The sequence below is a fragment of the Mobula birostris genome, chromosome 3 (assembly GCF_030028105.1).
Source record: "Mobula birostris isolate sMobBir1 chromosome 3, sMobBir1.hap1, whole genome shotgun sequence".
Classification (NCBI taxonomy): Eukaryota; Metazoa; Chordata; class Chondrichthyes; order Myliobatiformes; family Myliobatidae; genus Mobula; species Mobula birostris.
Genome location: NC_092372.1, coordinates 221,752,559 through 221,771,213, shown reverse-complemented (window position 1 = coordinate 221,771,213; position 18,655 = coordinate 221,752,559). Strand labels below are relative to the sequence as shown.

At 42.1% G+C, this 18,655-nt stretch overlaps 1 protein-coding gene across 1 annotated transcript in view; it reads left to right on the top strand.

Annotated features, from left to right (window-relative positions):
- Window positions 1-18,655, top strand: part of mindy4 (MINDY lysine 48 deubiquitinase 4) — a 280,604-nt gene that overhangs the window by 219,671 nt on the left and 42,278 nt on the right. Inside the window, exon 16 of the mRNA XM_072254193.1 lies at window positions 15,517-15,697. Within this exon, the coding sequence (XP_072110294.1) occupies window positions 15,517-15,697 (181 nt within the window). The remainder of the gene's footprint in view (window positions 1-15,516; window positions 15,698-18,655) is intronic.

The window sequence follows — 18,655 nt, the reverse complement described above, 5'->3', positions numbered from 1 at the left end:
CCTTGGCCACTGGTACAGCAGACATGGGGAGTATAGTCAAAAGCCAAGGTAAATTTATTATCAAATTATATATACAGTCAGTGGCCACTTTATTAGGTATCTCCTGTACCTGATAAAGCGGCTACTGAATGTATGTCCGTGGTCTTCTGCTGCTGTTGTCATCTACTTCAAGGTTTGACTTATGCATTCAGAGATGCTGTTCTGCACACCACTGTTATATCGCATGGTTATTTGAGTTACTGTCACGTCCCTGTCAGCTTGAACCAGTCTGGCCATTCTCCTCTGACCTCTCTCATTAACAAGGCATTTTGCCCACAGAACTGCCACTCACTGGATTTTTTTTTGTTTTTTTGTTTTTTGCATTGTTCTCTGTAAATTCTAGAGCCTGCTGTGTGAAAATCCCAGGAGATCAGCCAACAATCATTCGATGATCAAAGTCACTTAGATCGTATTTCTTCCCCATTCTGATGTTTGATCTGAACAACAACTCAATGACTTGACCATGTCTGCATGCTTTTATACATTGAGTTGCTGCCATATGATTGGCTGATTAGATATTTGCAGTAACGTGCAAGTGTGCATGTGTACCTAATAAGGTAGCCACTGAATGTATGTCACCATATAGTATCTTGAGATTCATTTCTTGCAGGCATTTACAGGAAAATAACGAAATGCAATAGAATTTATGAAAAACTGTACATAAAGGCTAACAAACAACCAATGGACAAAAGAAGACAAATTGTGCAACTAAATAATACTGAGAACATAAGCTGTAGAGTCATTGAAAGAGCATTTGTAGGTTGTGGAATATCTTTAGTCAAGAAAGCAAGGAAACATTGCTATTTCCTGGGGAGATTGAAGCAAGCAAGTGCACTCCTACACAGGAGCACCATTGAGTGTCCTGACCAGCTGCTTCACTGTCTGGTATGGGTGTTGTAAGGCAGGACCCTACAAAGGTTTGTGAGGTCTCCTGAGAGAATCATGGAATCATTGGGGTCTCTCTTTCACTGATCAGAGATATTTATCAGGAGTGCTGCGTACACAGGGCTGTTAGCATTGTCAGTGATCCCTCCCATTTGTCTAACAATCTCTTTGACCCCCTATCATTAGCCAGGAATTACCATAGCATAAGGCCAAGAACTGTTAAGATGGGAAACAGCTTCTTCCCCCAGGCTGTGATACTAGTGAATACCACCCAGGTCCAATCACTTATGAAGTACCAGTAACATTACACCATTTATTTCTTAACTTGTGACATAAATACACCTTATTGTGGTTACATTATCTTTGTGTTGTGTGTGAATGATATGTACGGTGTATGCACCTTGGTCTGGAGGAACGTTGTTTCATTTGGCAGTATATATGTATACAGTTGAATGACAGTAAACTTGAACTTGGAATCAGTTCAGTGTGGAGATGAGTGAGGATGTTCAGGAGTCTGATGGTTGCAGGGTAGTAAATGTTCCTGAACCCGATGGTGGGAGATTTTCATAATGATCAAGGTATCTCCAAACGTGAGTTAAAATTAAACCTGAATTCAAGTAAATCCAGGTCACTAATACCCAGGGAGGCAATGTCTTGGGTGCACTAAAGTTTTGGAAAACGAGGTCGCTTGAAGTTGGATTTCAGAGGGAAGGGGTGCAGGTTGGTTAGGTTATCCTCAGTGAAGATTGGTGAATGAGAGTGGTAAGGGTTAGATTCCTCTTTAAAAAGGAGCAGTAAAGATGTCCTTTGGAGAAACGTAGTTTAGAATGCTGTAGGAAAGCTGCCCAGTGGAAATAATGATTCAAGATTCAAGACTATTTATCACGAAACATACAATGAAATACACATTTGTATTAACAAGCAACACACTGAATTGCAGAGAAGATTTACAACAATGTTGCCAGCACTACAGGAACTGGGTTATAAGAATGATTGAAGATTCAAGCCTATTTATCATGAAACTTACAGTAAAATACAGGTTTGTGTTAACAAAGAAAGATTTTCAAAAATGTTGTCAGGATTGGAGGGACTGGGTTATAGGGAGAGGTCAGGCAAGTTAGGACTTTATTTCCTTGCAACGTAGGTGACTACGGGGTGACCTTATTGAGGTGTTAAATATCATGAGGGGCATAGATAGGGTAGATGTTTTCCCCAAGGTCGGGGAATCAAGAAATAGCGGGCATAGAGGGGAAAGATTGGATAGAAGTCTGAGGGGCAACCTTTTCCACAGGGAATGGTACAACCTGGAACACGTTTCCAGAGGCAGGTACAACAACAACATCTAAAAGACATTTGGGATGGTATATGGATAGGAAAGGTTTAGATGGATCATCATCATCATTATGTGCTATGTCTTAGGATGTGGGCTATCATAGTCTTCACCATATTTGTTCTTGGCAAATTTTTCTACAGAAGTGGTTTGCCATTGCCTTCTTCTGGGCAGTGTCTTTACAAGATGGGTGGCCCCAGTCATTACCAATACTCTTCAGAGATTGACTAGTGTCAGTGGCTGCATAAGCAGGACTTGTGATATGTACTAGCTGCTTAAACGAGTCTCCACCTCCTGCTTTCATGACTTCATGTGACCCTGATCAGTGGGTTAAGGAGGTGTTACACCTTGCCCAAGAATGACCTACAGGCTAGCAGAGGGAAGGAGCACCTTACACCTTCTTTGGCAGAAGCATTACCTGCACCCTGCCACCTATTAGAAGGGTAATGGTCAAAATCTGGCAAATGGAACTAGCTTATATGGTCATCCTGTTTGGCATGGACAAGTTGAACAAAGGGCTTTTTTTCATGCTGTATGATTTTGTGTCTATAACTCTATTGCTAACAATTTGGTTGGTTGGTAGGGTTTTAAGCCAAGGCTGCTATGAGCTGGCTATGATTGGGTAATTCCCCTGTTAATTAAACTTGGTGACTATATTGGTGCAAGTGGCAGTTTGTTTTATACAATTAATTTGTATACCACTATCTATCCTCCATTCATAATTGTAGCGAAGGAACCTCTGAGAAGGAATGATCCTAAAGTGATGGAATCGAGATTTAATTAAGACCGAGACTAGAGGTTTAAACCTGAACAAAGCAATAGTTAGCTGAGGTAGATTGGGGAACTGGAATGAAAAATAATATGGCAGATAGACATTGGCAAACATTTAACAAAATGACGTGTAATTTGCAACTGATACCATCTTCAGCAATAAAAACTCGAAAAAAATGTGATACAACTGGGCTAATAGTGAGAAATTAAGTGTATTGGATTGAGGAAGGTGGCTTATACTGTAATGTTGTCAAAAGGAATGTTATGATTATGAAGGATTAAGAAAACAAGGGCTAAACAAAAAATTGATAGTAAACAGAATAAGAGACTAACTCAGTAAGAGATTTTAAAACAGTTTTTAAAGGTTCCTAAAGCTGGGGATAAAGTGTAATGGAAGTATAGAGCAACACACAAAAAGTACTGAGGGAACTCAGCAAGTCAGGCAGCATCAATGAGGAATAGAGAGCTGACGTTTCAGGCTGAGATCCTTCACCAGTTTATTCTTTTCCAAAGCTGTTTCCTGACCTGAGTTCCTCCAGCATTTTGTGTGTGTTGCTCTGGATTTCCAACATCTGCAGAATCTCTTGTGTTAATGGAAATGTACACTTTTTTGTTACAACCAACAGGCAGGGAAATTTATACTAATTAGGGAAATAGCGGAGACATTTAATAAACATTGCATTCTGCTTTCACAGTGTAAAACTGAAGAAATAATTCAGGAATATGAAAAAGCAAGAAGCTATTAAGCAATGGGAATTATTAAAGAAATAAGTACAGGTGTCCCCCGCTTTTTGAACGTTCGCTTTACGAAACCTCACTGTTACGAAAAAAAATTCAGTGCGCGAAAAAATCAGCGTGCGATAAAAGGCAGAACGCGCCCCGAGCAGCTGCTCTGCCCGGGATTCGGAACTGCTTTGCTTTAACACGTGCCTGTGAGCAGCCGTTTGCAAGATGAGTTCTATGGTATCGGAAAAGCCTGAAAGAGCTCATAAGGTGTTACACTTACGGTAAAACTAGACATAATTAAGCATTTTGATCGTGGTGAACGAAGTAAGGACAACGTGAGTTTGGCTTGTGGAAGCTGACGAACATGATGTTGAAGAGGTTTTGGCATCCCATCACCAAGAACTGACAAATGAAGAGCTGATGCAATTGGAAGAAGAAATGATAATAATCGAAACCGAATGAGTAATGATAAAGTACGACTTTAATTTTGAAAGGGTATGTCGGTTTAGGAGATATTTGCAGGATGGTTTGAGTCCTTATTAGAGAACTGTGTGATAGAAAAATGCGCGAGGCTCAGCAGTCAAGCAAGCCTTCCACATCAGCCACAGCAGACGACGAACCTCAACCTTCGACATCGAGGCGGGCAGTCGTAAGAGAAGATGAGCTGCCTGCCCTGATTGACAATGAGATGACACCCCAGTGTCCCACCACCCCAACCCCCAGGCCACAGACAGATACCGATTCGTGGAAAATGCAACGGTAGCCGGGACGCACACAGCACATCTTTAAGAAAAAAGCTGAAATAAACATGCTAATTAATTAGGTGCCGCCTAGGCAATTGGCAATTGCCTCTGATCTGCGCCAACATTTACGTGCTGGGCAGCACCTAATTAATTAGCATGTTTATTTCGGCTTTTTTTCTTAAAGATGTGCTGTGTGCCTCCTGGCTACCCCTGCATGCTTCACGGCAATGTATCAGTCGGCAGCCCGGAGGGTGGGGGCCACTGCTCCGCCCAGCCTGCGACGACTCAGTCTTAACACACCATCATCAGTGTGCTCGATATCTTCCCAATTCCGGTAAGTGATACTACACTGTACATACATTATTTCTACTTTATATAGGCTGTGTATTTTTACGTGTTATTTGGTAGATTTGGCAGCTTCATAGTTTAAAGGTTACTGGAGAGCGCATTTAAAGATTTTCTGCCGAGAGTGCTTGCGTGAGATTTTCACTATGGAAATCTGTGCAGGCAATCGTTGTAGAGAAACATAGAAAATAGGTGCAGGAGTAGGCCTTTTGGCCCTTCGAGCCTACACCGCCATTCATTACGATCATGGCTGATCATCCAACTCAGAACCCTGTACCTGCCTTCTCTCCATACCCCTGATCCTTTTAGCCACAAGGGCCATATCTAACTCCCTCTTAAATATAGCCAATGAACTGGCCTCAACTGTTTCCTGTGGCAGAGAATTCCACAGATTCACCACTCTCTGTGTGAAGAAGTTTTTCCTAATCTCGGTCCTAAAAGGCTTCCCCTTTATCCTCAAACTGTGACCCCTCGTTCTGGACTTAGTATTTCTATTTTATATAAGCTGTGTATTTATCATATCATTCCTGCTTTTACTATATGTTACTGTTATTTTAGGTTTTATGTGTTATTTGGCATGATTTGGTAGATTATTTTTGGGTCTGCAAACGCTCACAAAATTTTCCCATATAAATAAATGGTAATTGCTTCTTCGCTTTACGACATTTCGGCTTACGAACCGTTTCATAGGAACGTTCTACCTTCGGATGGTGGGGGAAACCCATATCTGTGAAAAAATGGCACATGAAATGTTAATCAGATAAACCTTGTACATGCTCTGGACCAGATCCCATATATCATGAGTGTGAAAAGCAGCAGGTCCACTTTAACCCAGATTTTCAAATATCTCTTACAGGTTGGAAGGTAGCAGATTATACAATATTCAGATTTAGATTTATTTATCACATGTACATTGAAACATACAGTGAAATGTGTCGTTTGCATAACAACTAATGTACCTAGGGATGTGCTGGGAGCAGCCCACAAGTGTCACCACACATTCTGGTGCAAATGTAGGCATTCACGGGGGTGAGAAGAGAAACAGAACTTGAGACTAATAGACCTGATATCAGAGAGGAAAAAATACCTTTTTCCATTACAAACCTGTGAATAGGGTTTCAGGGTAAAAAAAAAGGGTGAAATCAACATGGACTTTTGAAATAGTAACCAGCAGGTTTTTATAAGTGGAAGTACTAGATGCAATGCATCTGGATTTTCAGAAAGTAGGTATATGTTAAACAATATTGAAAATGAGGATACCTGAGAGAAGAATTGGTGATCTTATTGAAGCGTGAAGTTCTTAAAAGGAAAATAGGAGCAGGATCAGGCTATTTGGCCTTTCAAGCCTGCTGCACAACTCAATTCAATCATGGTTATTCTCTATCTAGTAAGGGTGCCAAATGTCATGAGGAGAAGGTAGAAGAATGGAGTTGAGAGGGATAATTAATCAGCAGATGGATGGGCCAAATAGCCTACTTCTGCTCCTATGTGTGTCCCCTCTCACCCCCTCCCCCTCACACTCTCCCTCCCCATCTCCCTCTCCCCATCTCCCTCTCCCCCTCCCCATCTCCCCCTCCCCATCTCCCCATCTCCCCCTCCCCATCTCCCCATCTCCCCATCTCCCCATCCCCCATCCCCCATCTCCCCATCCCCCATCCCCCATCCCCCATCTCCCCATCCCCCATCCCCCATCTCCCCATCCCCCATCCCCCATCTCCCATCCCCCCATCTCCCCCTCCCCATCCCCCCTGCCCCTCCCCATCCCCCATCTCCCCCTCACACTCTCCCTCTCCCCCACACTCTCCCTCTCCCCTCACCTGTTCCTCTCCTCTCCCCCTCCCCATCTCCCCCGCACTCCATCTCCCCCTCCCCATCCCCCCCATCCTCCACCCCCACCTCCTCCACCTCCCCATCCCCCTCTCCACCTCCCCTTCCCCCAGCTCCCCCACCCCCACCTCCTCCACCTCCCCATCCCCCTCTCCACCTCCCCTTCCCCCTCTCTGCTACAGATAGCTGTGGAGTCCAAGTCATTGGCTATATTTAAAGCAGAGGTTGATTAGCTCTTGATTAGACAGGGTCTCAAAGGTTATGGGGAAGAAGGTAGGAGAATGGGATTAAGAGGAGGAGTAAATCAGCCTTGGTGGAATGGTGAAACATACTCAATGGGCTGAATGGCCTTATTCTGCTCCTATGTCTTAGAGTTTTATGATTTTGAGGTACAAACGTAAAGGAAGTTCAGGTTATGTAGATGTGGCAGCTGCCCTTTTAATAACTAGAGGCTTAGCATTAATGATGTGACAAATTCAGGATGCATTCTGAAGCTATATGGTCAACATACCAAAATTTAGCATTAAAGTCTCACTTCTCTCCCTTGTCACATATCAATGACATCTCTCTGAATTGAGATCAGAGAGAGATATTAGAATATTTATTGATCTATCACCTAATGTTCGTGAACCTTACAAAATGAATCACAATAATGTATCCTATTCCCAGAACACCAGTTTCTTGTTTGGTAGCTTATTTTTAAAAACATATTTGAATTAGTATTATCCCCTTCATTCCTGTGCCAAAGTGCTAGTTACATAATACCAGCTGCCTCTCAGTGCCCCTGTGACATTGAGTTGTACAGAGATGCTGCCAGACCTTGAATTCCAAGTTTGAGTGAAATTTTACCTCGCAAATACTTATTTTCCTTTAACAGCAGTGGTGTGTTTAGTTTCTGTGGGGTGTAAACCTTTCCAAGTAGCATTACCTTGCAAAATAGGGAGGTTATTTGCAGAACCAGATGAAAATTTCCAGACGTAACACGGGTTGTAGAATTATTTCCCAGGCTGAAACAGCGCACGTATTCCAGCATGCATAATGACATCAAACAACACACAGAAAATACTGGAGAAACTCACCAAGTCAGGCAGCATCTATGGAAATGAATAAACTGTTGACCTTTCTAGCTGACACCGACACCCTTCATTAGGACAGAAAGGAAGGAGTGGGGGAATGCCAGAATAAGAAGGTGGAGGGAGGGAATGAGAGGCGGGTGAAGAGAAGAGGTAAGAGGCCATTGTGGGGAATTGAAGAAGAGGAAGAGGGAAGGGGAAAAATTACTGGAAGTAAAATTATACCAGAACCTTGGCACAGTTCAGAGGGAAGATTAGGAACAAGGAATTTGTATGTTTCAAGCCGTGAAAGTGGATTAGGATCAGACTCAGCTTCCTTAATGAGCCTGGAAAAGCATTTTTCCCTATTCTCACATTCTATGAGAAATTTTTGAAAGAAAAGTATACGGAATGTTTGTTTGCACTAATTGATATTCAGGTACAGTATAAGATATAGATGTCGAATTACCACTGGGAAAGCCAACAGAAGTATTATTGGGACATTTTGTGCAGAAGGACAGACAGACACAGACTGATGCAGAAGCATAATTTTAGTGGGTTTCATAATCCTATTTCAGTAGAATTCCAGTCTCCAACTTTAATAGCAACTTTCTGTGATATTCCTTCCATATACCCCTCATATATAAATTTCAGGGATCCCCACCATCCAGGTTATGCTCTCTTTTCGCTACTACTACTAGCCAGGAGGTACAGAAGCCTTCGATCCCACACCAGCAGTTTCAGAAATAGTTATTATCCTCCAACCATCAAGCTCCAAAACCGGTCTGGATAACTTCACTGATTCTACAACCTACATATTCACTTTTGAGTACTCTCAAACTCATGTTTGTTTATTTATTTGCTTATTTTCTCCTCTTTTGCACATTTGTTGCTTGTCAGTATTTGTTTATGCAGTCTTTTTCCATAAATTCTATTGTATTTTTATTTTTCTGTGAATGCCTGCAAGAAAACAAATCTCAAAGTAGTATATGATAATAAATTTTACTTTGACTTTAATATACACAGAGATATTTGTCATTGCCTTGTTTGTACACAACCCTCCATTCTGGAGGTTCATAGCATTCACAGGACTCATTAAATGGTTGATCTGTGCCGACCATTAAAGTGTCCTACTCACAAAAGCCTTTCACGTCATAAGCAATGTGTGTCAATCTCTTATTAGCAGGCTGTTTCCTGTTTCTCCAGCAGATCAGTTCTCCAAACCAACCATTATTGTTTTTTCATCTTTTAGTAGTTTGTCTCCCGCTTGCTATATTAGAGGTCGTATATCTGGTGAGAATTAACGGAGGTCAACGCCTTCTCAACTATGCTGGATAAGCACTTGAGGCTAAATAACTTGCAAGGCTACAGAAAAAGTTTGTGGGAATTGGATTGACTGTGTTGCTCTATATCGAGCTGCCTTGTGTTTATTCGGCTGAATTGCCTCCCATATTGTAATGGTTCCTAACTTCAATGTATAGAGTGCTCTTATCACACCAAGACACCTGAAGGCATTTTGTAGGAGCATTATCAAGCAAAAATTTCACACATTGCCAAGCTGCTGGAGATTCAGTGATGAACAATGGGGATGAATGAGAGGTCAAAATGGAGGGACTGACATTTGGGTCAGTTACAGTCCTGATGGAGGGTCTTAGCTCGAAGCACTGACCGTTTGATCCGCTCCATAGATGGTGCCTGACCTGCTGAGTTCCTCCAGCATTTTGTGTGTGTTGTTCTGGATTTCCATTATTTGGTGAATCTCTTGTTTTTGGTCGGTTACAGTATTGCAGAGGCTGTAGTTAGTAAGGAGTTAGCCCATAGAAGCATCTGAAATTGCAGATGAGACTTTTATCATTGAAGTTGTTGAATTTAATGTAAAAGCCTTCAAAAGTTTAATTGTATCTGATGTACACCGCTTGACACATTAATATGTGTCATTGGATCATAGAGCAGGAAAGTCCGCCCTTTGCCACAGAGTCTGTGCCACCTGGCACTCAAGTCAAGGAGACCAAAGACTCTCACAATTTTTTACAGATGTACCATGGAGAGTATTCTAACTGGTTGCATCATTGCCTGGTATGCAGAGGCTACTGCACAGGATCGGAACTCACCCAGTTCATCATGGGCACTGTCCTGCCCAACATCAAGGACTTCTTCAGAAGGCAATGCCTCATAAAAGATGCATTCATCATTAAGAACCCCCCATCACCCAGAACGTGCCCTCTTCACGGAGGTACAGGAGCTGAAGACTCACACTCAAAGTGTTTTAGGAACAGCTTCTTCCCCACTGCCATTAGATTTCTGAATGGACAATGAACCAATGTACAGTACCTCACTCTTTTTCCTTGGTTTTTTTTGCTCTCATTTTGCACTAGTTATTTAATTTGATTTTTTTAATATACAGTATACAATGGTTTCCTGATAATTGGGACACATTGGACCAGTACATTTTGACCCAATTAAGCAGCTGCCCAATTAGCTGAAGATTCATGGAAATAGTTAAAAGGCATATCTAAATATCAGTTTACATATTTAAATGAAATACGGAACAAATATGAACACTACCAGTATCTCTACTGTACAATAAAACTGCATTAGTTCCTAGTAGTTATTAATGACGGAGTTTCTATGCCATGTTCTTTTGATTGACTGTAAATTAACAAAATCAGCGCAGACACTTAGTGCAGATAATGCACTGCCTTCATACAGTGCTTTAGATGATTGCATCCTCCAAATCCTCATTTTCTTTGTGACATTCAAGATGATTGTCGATACCTTCGTAATTCCGAACTTGTAGAAGTAGTGAAATTGTTTTATTTTCACTCCAGGCTGTTTCCGGTATCTCTAAGCCTGAAAGCTTGAAACTGCAGTGAGCAAAACAATTCTGAATTGTCTTAACTGCTTACTTCTCACAAATTATCAGTGAAAAAAATCACTGCTTTTTGAACACAAACACCTGCAACTGATGCAATTTAAAAACTGTTCACTCTAAGCATGGTGTAGAGTCTAACAGCCATGCAAGGGCATGCAACTGACACTAGTTAGAAACTGTTCGGCAGCAGTCTCCTGTCCCAATTAAGTGGCATAGAGTCCCAAATAAATGAACAGATTCCCAGCTATTTTCTCGATTTAGTTTTTGTTCTTTACGAATTGTCCCAAATAAACGGTCTCCTTGATTAAGTGATGGCCCGTTTTACTGGAATCCACTCTATAAAATTTCTTAGTGTAACTTATGATTTTTTTTATACTATGTATTGGAATGTATTGCTGCCACAGAACAACGTATTTAATGAACCTGATTTGGATTACAATGACCATAACCAACCCATTTTTATTCTATTCACATTTCCATCAATTCAACCTTTCCTTCTCAGGCCCATCAAACCTACCACTCACCGACACACCAGTGGAAATTTAGAGTGGCCATTGAGCCTTTGGGACATGAGAGGAATCGTATGGGGGAGGGGTGCATAGGGAGGGCATGTAAACTCCACGAGGTCAATACCAGAAGTCAGGATTGAACCCACGTCACTGGAGCTGCAATGCAGTAACTGTACAGCTCAACCACTGGACTGCCACGATGTAAGAATCAGAATTATTATCACTCACACAAGAAATCAAATTTGCTCTTGTGGCAGCAGCACAGTGCAATACATAAAAAAAAATACTAATTTGCAATAAAAAAATAACTAAATAGTGCAAAAGAGGAATAGTGAGGTAATGTTCCTGGGTTCATGGACCATTCAGAAACATGATAGCAGAGGGAAAGAATCTGTACCTAAAACGTTAGCATGGACCTTCATGCTCCAGTAGTTCCTCCTTGATGGTAGTAATGAGAAGAGGGTATGACCCGGATGGTAAGGATCCTTAGTGATACATGACGCCTTCTTGAGGCTCTGCCTCTCGAAGCTGCCCTTGATGACGAAGAGGATTGTGCCTGTGATGGAGCTGGCTGAATATACAACTCTGCAGCCTCTTTCAGTCTTGTGCGCTGGAGCCTCCATACCAGATGTGATGCAACCAGGCAGAATATTCTTCATAGTACAAATTTCCATGAGTCTTTAGTGGTACATCAAATCTCCTCAAACTCCTAATGAAGTATAACCGCTGGCTTTTTGTAAAATAACCTTCACTTAATTTGAAAGAAGCACAGTAACTACTTTATTGTTTCCTGTCAGTTACTTGTAAGTACAGACACTCTATGCCTAGTGTCATATAATGGACATACAATAAATCTATGTACTATGTTTAAGCTATCTTATGTATTTATATCTATTGTCTTTTTTTATTATTATTATTATGCATTTTTTTGTGTGTTTTTGTTGTGCTGCATCAGATCTGAGGTAACTTGTGTACAGGAAATGACATTAAATGCTATTGGATCTTGAAGAATTGCCAATAAAAGCAGCACTTAAAGGAGCTTTGTGCTTGTATATTAAGCACTGCCTGATCAGAGGAAGGCTTCTTTAGGTTGTTTGAGCCAGGAGTGGTAGTGGGAATAAGTTCCCATTACCTAATAAATGCTCTCAATGCTGTGTGCCTCAAATAGCCTCTGACAACCAAGTCCAGCTCCTGGGCTTCACGTGTAGCTCAGCTACTAAGCCCAGTGGAACTGTTTTTACCGACAGGAGAAGGGCAAAGGAGGGTTACTGGCGCCATAAAACCAGTCGCTTCAGGCAGATGGGGCCCGTCAGCCGTGGTTGGCAGCTCACCTAGGAAAAGGAAACACTGATCTCAAACCTTTACTGCCTTGTGGCTATACCCACTCATGGGAAAGGCTTCGGGAGTAAACCCTGATGAAAAATCCAGAGCTGGAGTCCCTGTGGCAATTCTACATTGAGTTCAACGTTGACTGGCAACTCCTGCGATCCTGCTGGTGCCAAACTGGACCAGTCCCTGCTGTTCCTTTGGATTCATCAGGTGTGTGGAATGGGAGTGTCTGCTACATGGGCAACAGTTTGCTTGCTCTTCATATCGTATTGCCTTGGCTTGCTTAATGGGTTGTGTATCGCATAGACAGTTGAAATAAAACATTCATGATCGATCCCAATCAACAGAGGACCTTAATCAATTTGAGGAAGAGGAGGTTTATCATCAGGAACATATTGGTTGTTTAAAATAGTGATGGTTCTAGTTGCTATTGGCTCTGCAATGTTATGTGAAGCAGCATTGTGTGCAGAAGGTAGGGAGTACTGAACAAATCTGAAGGCTGAAGAAGACAGCTAAAAGCCTCTGAAATCTATATTTCCTCCTGGTAAAACATTGTATAATTACATTCATGCAATTTCTTCATATGGTATTTTTAATGAGTTGGTGCCAAGCTTCCCTTCAACTGGATTGTGGCTACATTTACATGAGCCACCTGGCAATGGCTTGCCGAGCAGTGTCCACCTTTGGGAATTAAACTGAATATAACTTATTGTTGTTAAGTGCCATCAAGTTGTCGTCGACTCATGACGATGCTGTGGATAGTTGCCCTAAATGAGTTTTGTTTCTCAAAAAGGCGGCTCATTTCTTACAAAGGCCGACAGAGTGATCAGCAGCACTGGGGCTCCACAGGGGACAGTCTTGTCTGCCTTTCTCTTCACCATTTACACCTCGGACTTCAACTACTGCACAGAGTCTTGTCATCTTCAGAAATTTTCTGATGACTGTGCCATAGTTGGATGCGTCAGCAAGGCAGATGAGGCTGAGTATAGGGCTACGATAGGAAACTTTGTCACATGGTGTGAGCAGAATTATCTGCAGCTTAATGTGAAAAAGTCTAAGGAGCTGGTGGTAGACCTGAGGAGAGCTAAGGTAGCGGTGACCACTGTTTCCATCCAGGGGGTCGGTGTGGACATGGTGGAGGATTACAAGTACCTGGGGATACGAATTGACAATAAACTGGACTGGTCAAAGAACACTGAGGCTGTCTACAAGAGGGGTCAGAGCCGTCTCTATTTCCTGAGGAGACTGAGGTCCTTTAACATCTGTGGGACGATGCTGAGGATGTTCTACGAGTCTGTGGTGGCCAGTGCTATCATGTTTGCTGTTGTGTGCTGGGGCAGCAGGCTGAGGGTAGCAGACACCAACAGAATCAACAGACTCATTCATAAGGCCAGTGATGTTGTGGGGATGGAACTGGACTCTCTGATGGTAGTGTCTGAAAAGAGTATGCTGTCCAAGTTGCGTGCCAGCTTGGACAATGTCTCCCATCCACTACATAGTGTACTGGTTGGGCACAGGAGTACATTCAGTCAGAGACTCATTCCACCGAGATGCAACACAGAGCATCATAGGAGGCCATTCCTGCCTGTGGCCATCAAACTTTACAACTCCTCCCTTGGAGGGTCAGACACCCTGAGCCAATAGGCTGGTCCTGGACTTATTTCCTGGCATAATTTACATATTACTATTTAACTATTTATGGTGTTATTACTATTTAATTATTTATGGTGCAACTGTAACGAAAACCAGTTTCCCCCGGGATCAATAAAGTATGACTATGACATTGTAGATAATGTCGCATTCATAGCTGTCCTTATTGCATCCATCCGATTGTTGTCCTTCCTCTCTTCCGTTGTCCTTCCACCTTGCCAAGCATGATATCCTTTTCCATGGGGCTGTTTTTTCACATGATGTGCCCAAAGTACGATAGGTGGAGTCTTGTCACTTGAGCCTTCAGAGAGAGACTTGACTCGATCTCACTGAGGACCGATTTGTTTGTTCTGTGAGAGGTCCACTAGATTGGTAGTATGTTTCTCCAGTACCAGTTCAAAGATGTTGATATGCCTCCTATCCTCCTTCTTTACCACCCAACTTTTGCAACCATATACTGTCATTGTGAAGACCATGGCCTGCACAAGTGAATCTTTGTACATAGAGATAGATTCCTGTTCCTGAGGATCTTTTCTAAATCCTTCATGGCTGCTTTGCCAAGGCGATTGTTTGTTCGGTTTCTTGACTGCTTATCACTTCGGTATTAATCATTGATCCAACTAAATTGAACTTATCAACTATTGAGATTGAAATTGGTAGTGTTGCCAGTAGTCATAATCTTAGTCTTCCTCAGGTTAAGCTGCAGACCCACCTTGAGGCTATGTTCCTTGTTTGGTTAGTAATTGCTTCAGGTTTTATTTTGTTTTCAGCCAGTAATGTCATGTCATCAGCATAATGAAGGATACAGGTGATTCTGCCATCAATTCTTACCCCTTGATTTTCCTTGTATACTCCTGTTTCTCTGAGGATTTGATTGGCATACAAGCTAAACAGGCCCGGGGAGAGAATACAGTCTGAACCATTTTGTTTCTCCTTACTCTGTTCAGACTGCTGCTTCTTGATTGATATAAGGCGTGTACATAAGGGCACTCAAAAATAACTATATATGAATATAACTACACAATATAAAATTGACTTCAGAAAAGAAACTGACCTATTTGTGTGCAACTTTCTTCAGGCTGTCCTGAAGCTCTTTACACCAAGTGAAGTTTCAACGTCACAATATAAGTTCTGTAACATAATAAATGTGTCACTTGATATGCACACAGCAATGTCCCACAAACAGCTGCGTGACTAAAATTGTGTGATTTTAGTGGTGTTAGATCAACACTGAAATTCAAGCATAAATTGGTCAAGACATGAATTGTTAATTATAAACAGGAGAATGAATGTTTACTTGGAGTAGATGAGAATACAGAGTTGGGGTGAAAATCAATGAATGGCAGGGCAAGCTTGAGGACCTACTCCTTCCCTTAATTCATGTGTCAGTGTGAACCATGATTATTTTTATTGCTGAAAATATGGATGTCTTTTCCAGGTTGGATCCTTCTTGAAGACACCAAAGTTTCCTATCTGGGTGGTGTGCAGCGAGAGCCACTTCAGCGTCTTGTTCTGCCTAAAGAAGGAGCTGCTGAGCGACTGGAAGTCTGAGAGGAGATTCGACCTGTATTACTACGACGGCCTGGCAAATCAGCAGGATGAAATTCGTCTGACAGTCGGTTGGTAATCCATTCCCTTTGTGTGCCAGGCTATTCTCAGATCATCATTTCCAGAGTTGTTGGAAATAACAACCTGAGAAAGGACAGGCTAACTCAGCTCGCTTAAGACAGGTTACTTGGATCAACATTCTGTTAGCCTGAGTATGGAAATTTGAGAGGCACTAGAATATGACACGAAGTATATAGTGCTGAGACCTTATAAGGCATTAGTCAGATCACACTTGAAGTATTGTGAGCAGTTTTGGGCCCCTTATTTAAGAAAGGATGTACTAACGTTGGAGAGGGTTCAGAGAAAGTTCACAAGAATGAACCTGGGAATGAAAGGGTTATTTAATGGCTCTGGGCCTGTACTCACTGTAATTTAAAAATATGAGTGGAGATCTCATTGATACCTACTGAATATTGAAAGGCCTAGATAGAGTGGATGTGTAGAGGATGTTTCTTATAGTAGGAAATTCGAGAACCAAAGGGTAAGTCTCGGAATACAGAGATGTCCCTTTAGAATTGAGATGAGGAGGAATTTGTTTTGCTAGACGGTGGTGAATCTGTGAAATTCATTGCTATGGACTGCTGTGGAGGCCAAGTGATTGGGTGTACTTAAAGTGGAGGTTGATAGGTTCTTGTTTAGTAAGGATGACAAATGTTACGGGGGGGAGGCTGGAGAGTGGGATTGAGAGGGATATTAAATCAGCCATGATCAAATGATGGGATTGAGTTTCAGAGCCGAGAGGTAATGTTGCAGCTATATAGGACCCTGGTCAGAACCCACTTGGAGTACTGTGCTCACTTCTGGTCGCCTCACTACAGGAAGGACGTGGAGACCATAGAAAGGGTGCAGAGGGGATTTACAAGGATGTTGACTGGTTTGGGGAGGATGCCTTATGAGAATAGGTTGAGTGAACTTGGCCTTTTCTCCTTGGAACGGCAGGGGATGAGACGTGACCTGATAGAGGTGTACAAGATGATGAGAGGCATTGATCGTGTGGATAGTCAGAGACTTTTTCCCAGGGCTGAAATGGCTAGCACAAGAGGGCGTAGTTTTAAGGTGCTTGGAGTTAGGTACAGAGGAGATGTCAGGAGTAAGTTTTTACACAGAGAGTGGTGAGTGTGTGGAATGGGCTGTCGGCGGCGGTGGTGGAGGCGGAAACGATAGGGTCTTTTAAGAGACTCCTGGATGGATATATGGAGCCTAGAAAAATCGAGGGCCATGGGTAAGCCAAGGTAGTTCTAAGCTAAGGACATGTTCGGCACAGCTTTGTGGGCCAAAGGGCCTGTATTGTGCTGTAGGTTTTGTATATTTCTATTCTATGTTTTCTATGGATCAGCCTAGATTGGCCAAACGGACTAATTCTGCTCCTATGTCTTTTGGTCTTATAGAGTTGCTGAAAGTGTTTAATAGTGATTGTCAAGGAGGCAATGTGATAGGTTTTTCATTTGCGGGGTGGGGGGGGAGACTAGAATAGGAAAGCAGGATCTTTACTGTGTTAGTGATGATGTCAAGAAGAGCTTCAGTGCAAAATGCTGCTGAGGGTGGAGGTTAGTTGAAAATTAAGGTTGAAACAAAATCGCCTAACTGAGTGATTCCCATTTGCCTGAATTTGGCCGATATGTCTCTAAACTTTGCCTAAACTATGTACCTGTCCAAATATCTTTTAAATGGCAGATTTGTACCCATCTCTAACACTTCCTCTGGCAGCTTTTTCCATATTACAGTTGCTCCTTAGGTCCCCTTTTAAATCTTTCCCTTTAAAGCTATGCTTTGGACTTACCTACCATGGGGGAAAAGACTGTGCTATGCACCTTATCCAAGCCCCGGATAGAAAACAGGAGCAGGGGCAGGCCTTTCGAGGCTGCTTCACCATTCACTGTGTTCATGGCTGGGTCTCTGGTCTCAATGCCAGTTGAAGGACTAAGCCTTGAGAAACACTAGGTGGTGTTCAGACCAAAAAGCTCCCTTGGCCTCAGTTCTGTCTCCTGAATGTTATGAAGCATTGTAAAATGTATAAATAAGAAATTCTTTATAAAAGTTAATGTAAAGAAAATATTGGCTGAAGGCACATTTCTGCAAGTACAAGTAATTTTAAAAAAGTAATTCCTTATTTTTCCTTTATTTCTTGCAAGCTACGATAAGTTCACAGCCATTAATTCATAAGAACATAAGAACTAGGAGCAGGATTAGGCCATCTAGCCCATCTAGCCTGCTCTGCCATTTAATAAGATCATGGCTGATCTGGACATGGACTCATCTCCACCTACCTGCCTTTTCCCCATAACGTTTAAATCCCCTACCATGCAAAAAATCTATCCAACAGTCTTCCTATACCAGTGTTTTATCTTCTGAGTGAATCATAGAACATAGATCAGAATAAGCCCTTCAGCTCACAATGTTGTGCCAACATGTTAATCTACTTCAAGATCAGTCTAACATTCCCACATCACTCTCCATTTTTCTTTCACCCACGTGCCTATCTAAGAATCTCTTAAATGCCCCTAATATATCTGCCTTTACCATCACCCCAGCAGTGTATTCCATGTACTTTCAACTATGAATAAAGAACCTACTAACACCCTCTTTATACTTTCCTCCAATCACCTTAAAATGGTTCTCTCGGATTAATTATTTCCACCCTGGGAAAGGCTCTGGCTGTCCACTCTGTCTATAATCCTCTTATCATCATATACACCGCTACTGAGTCACTTGTAATCTTCCTTTTCTCCAAAGAGAAAAGCCCTAGCTTGCTCATACTTTTCCCCGTAAGACATGCTCTCTAGTTCAGGCAGCATCCTGGTAAATCTGCTCTGCATCATCTCTAAAGCTTCCAATCCTCCCTATAACGAGGTGACCAGAACCGAATAAAATATTCCAAGTGTGGTTTAACCTGAGTTTATAAAGCTGCAACATTGCCTCGTGGGTCTTGAATGCAATCGCCCAATAAGTGAAGGCCAACACACCATACA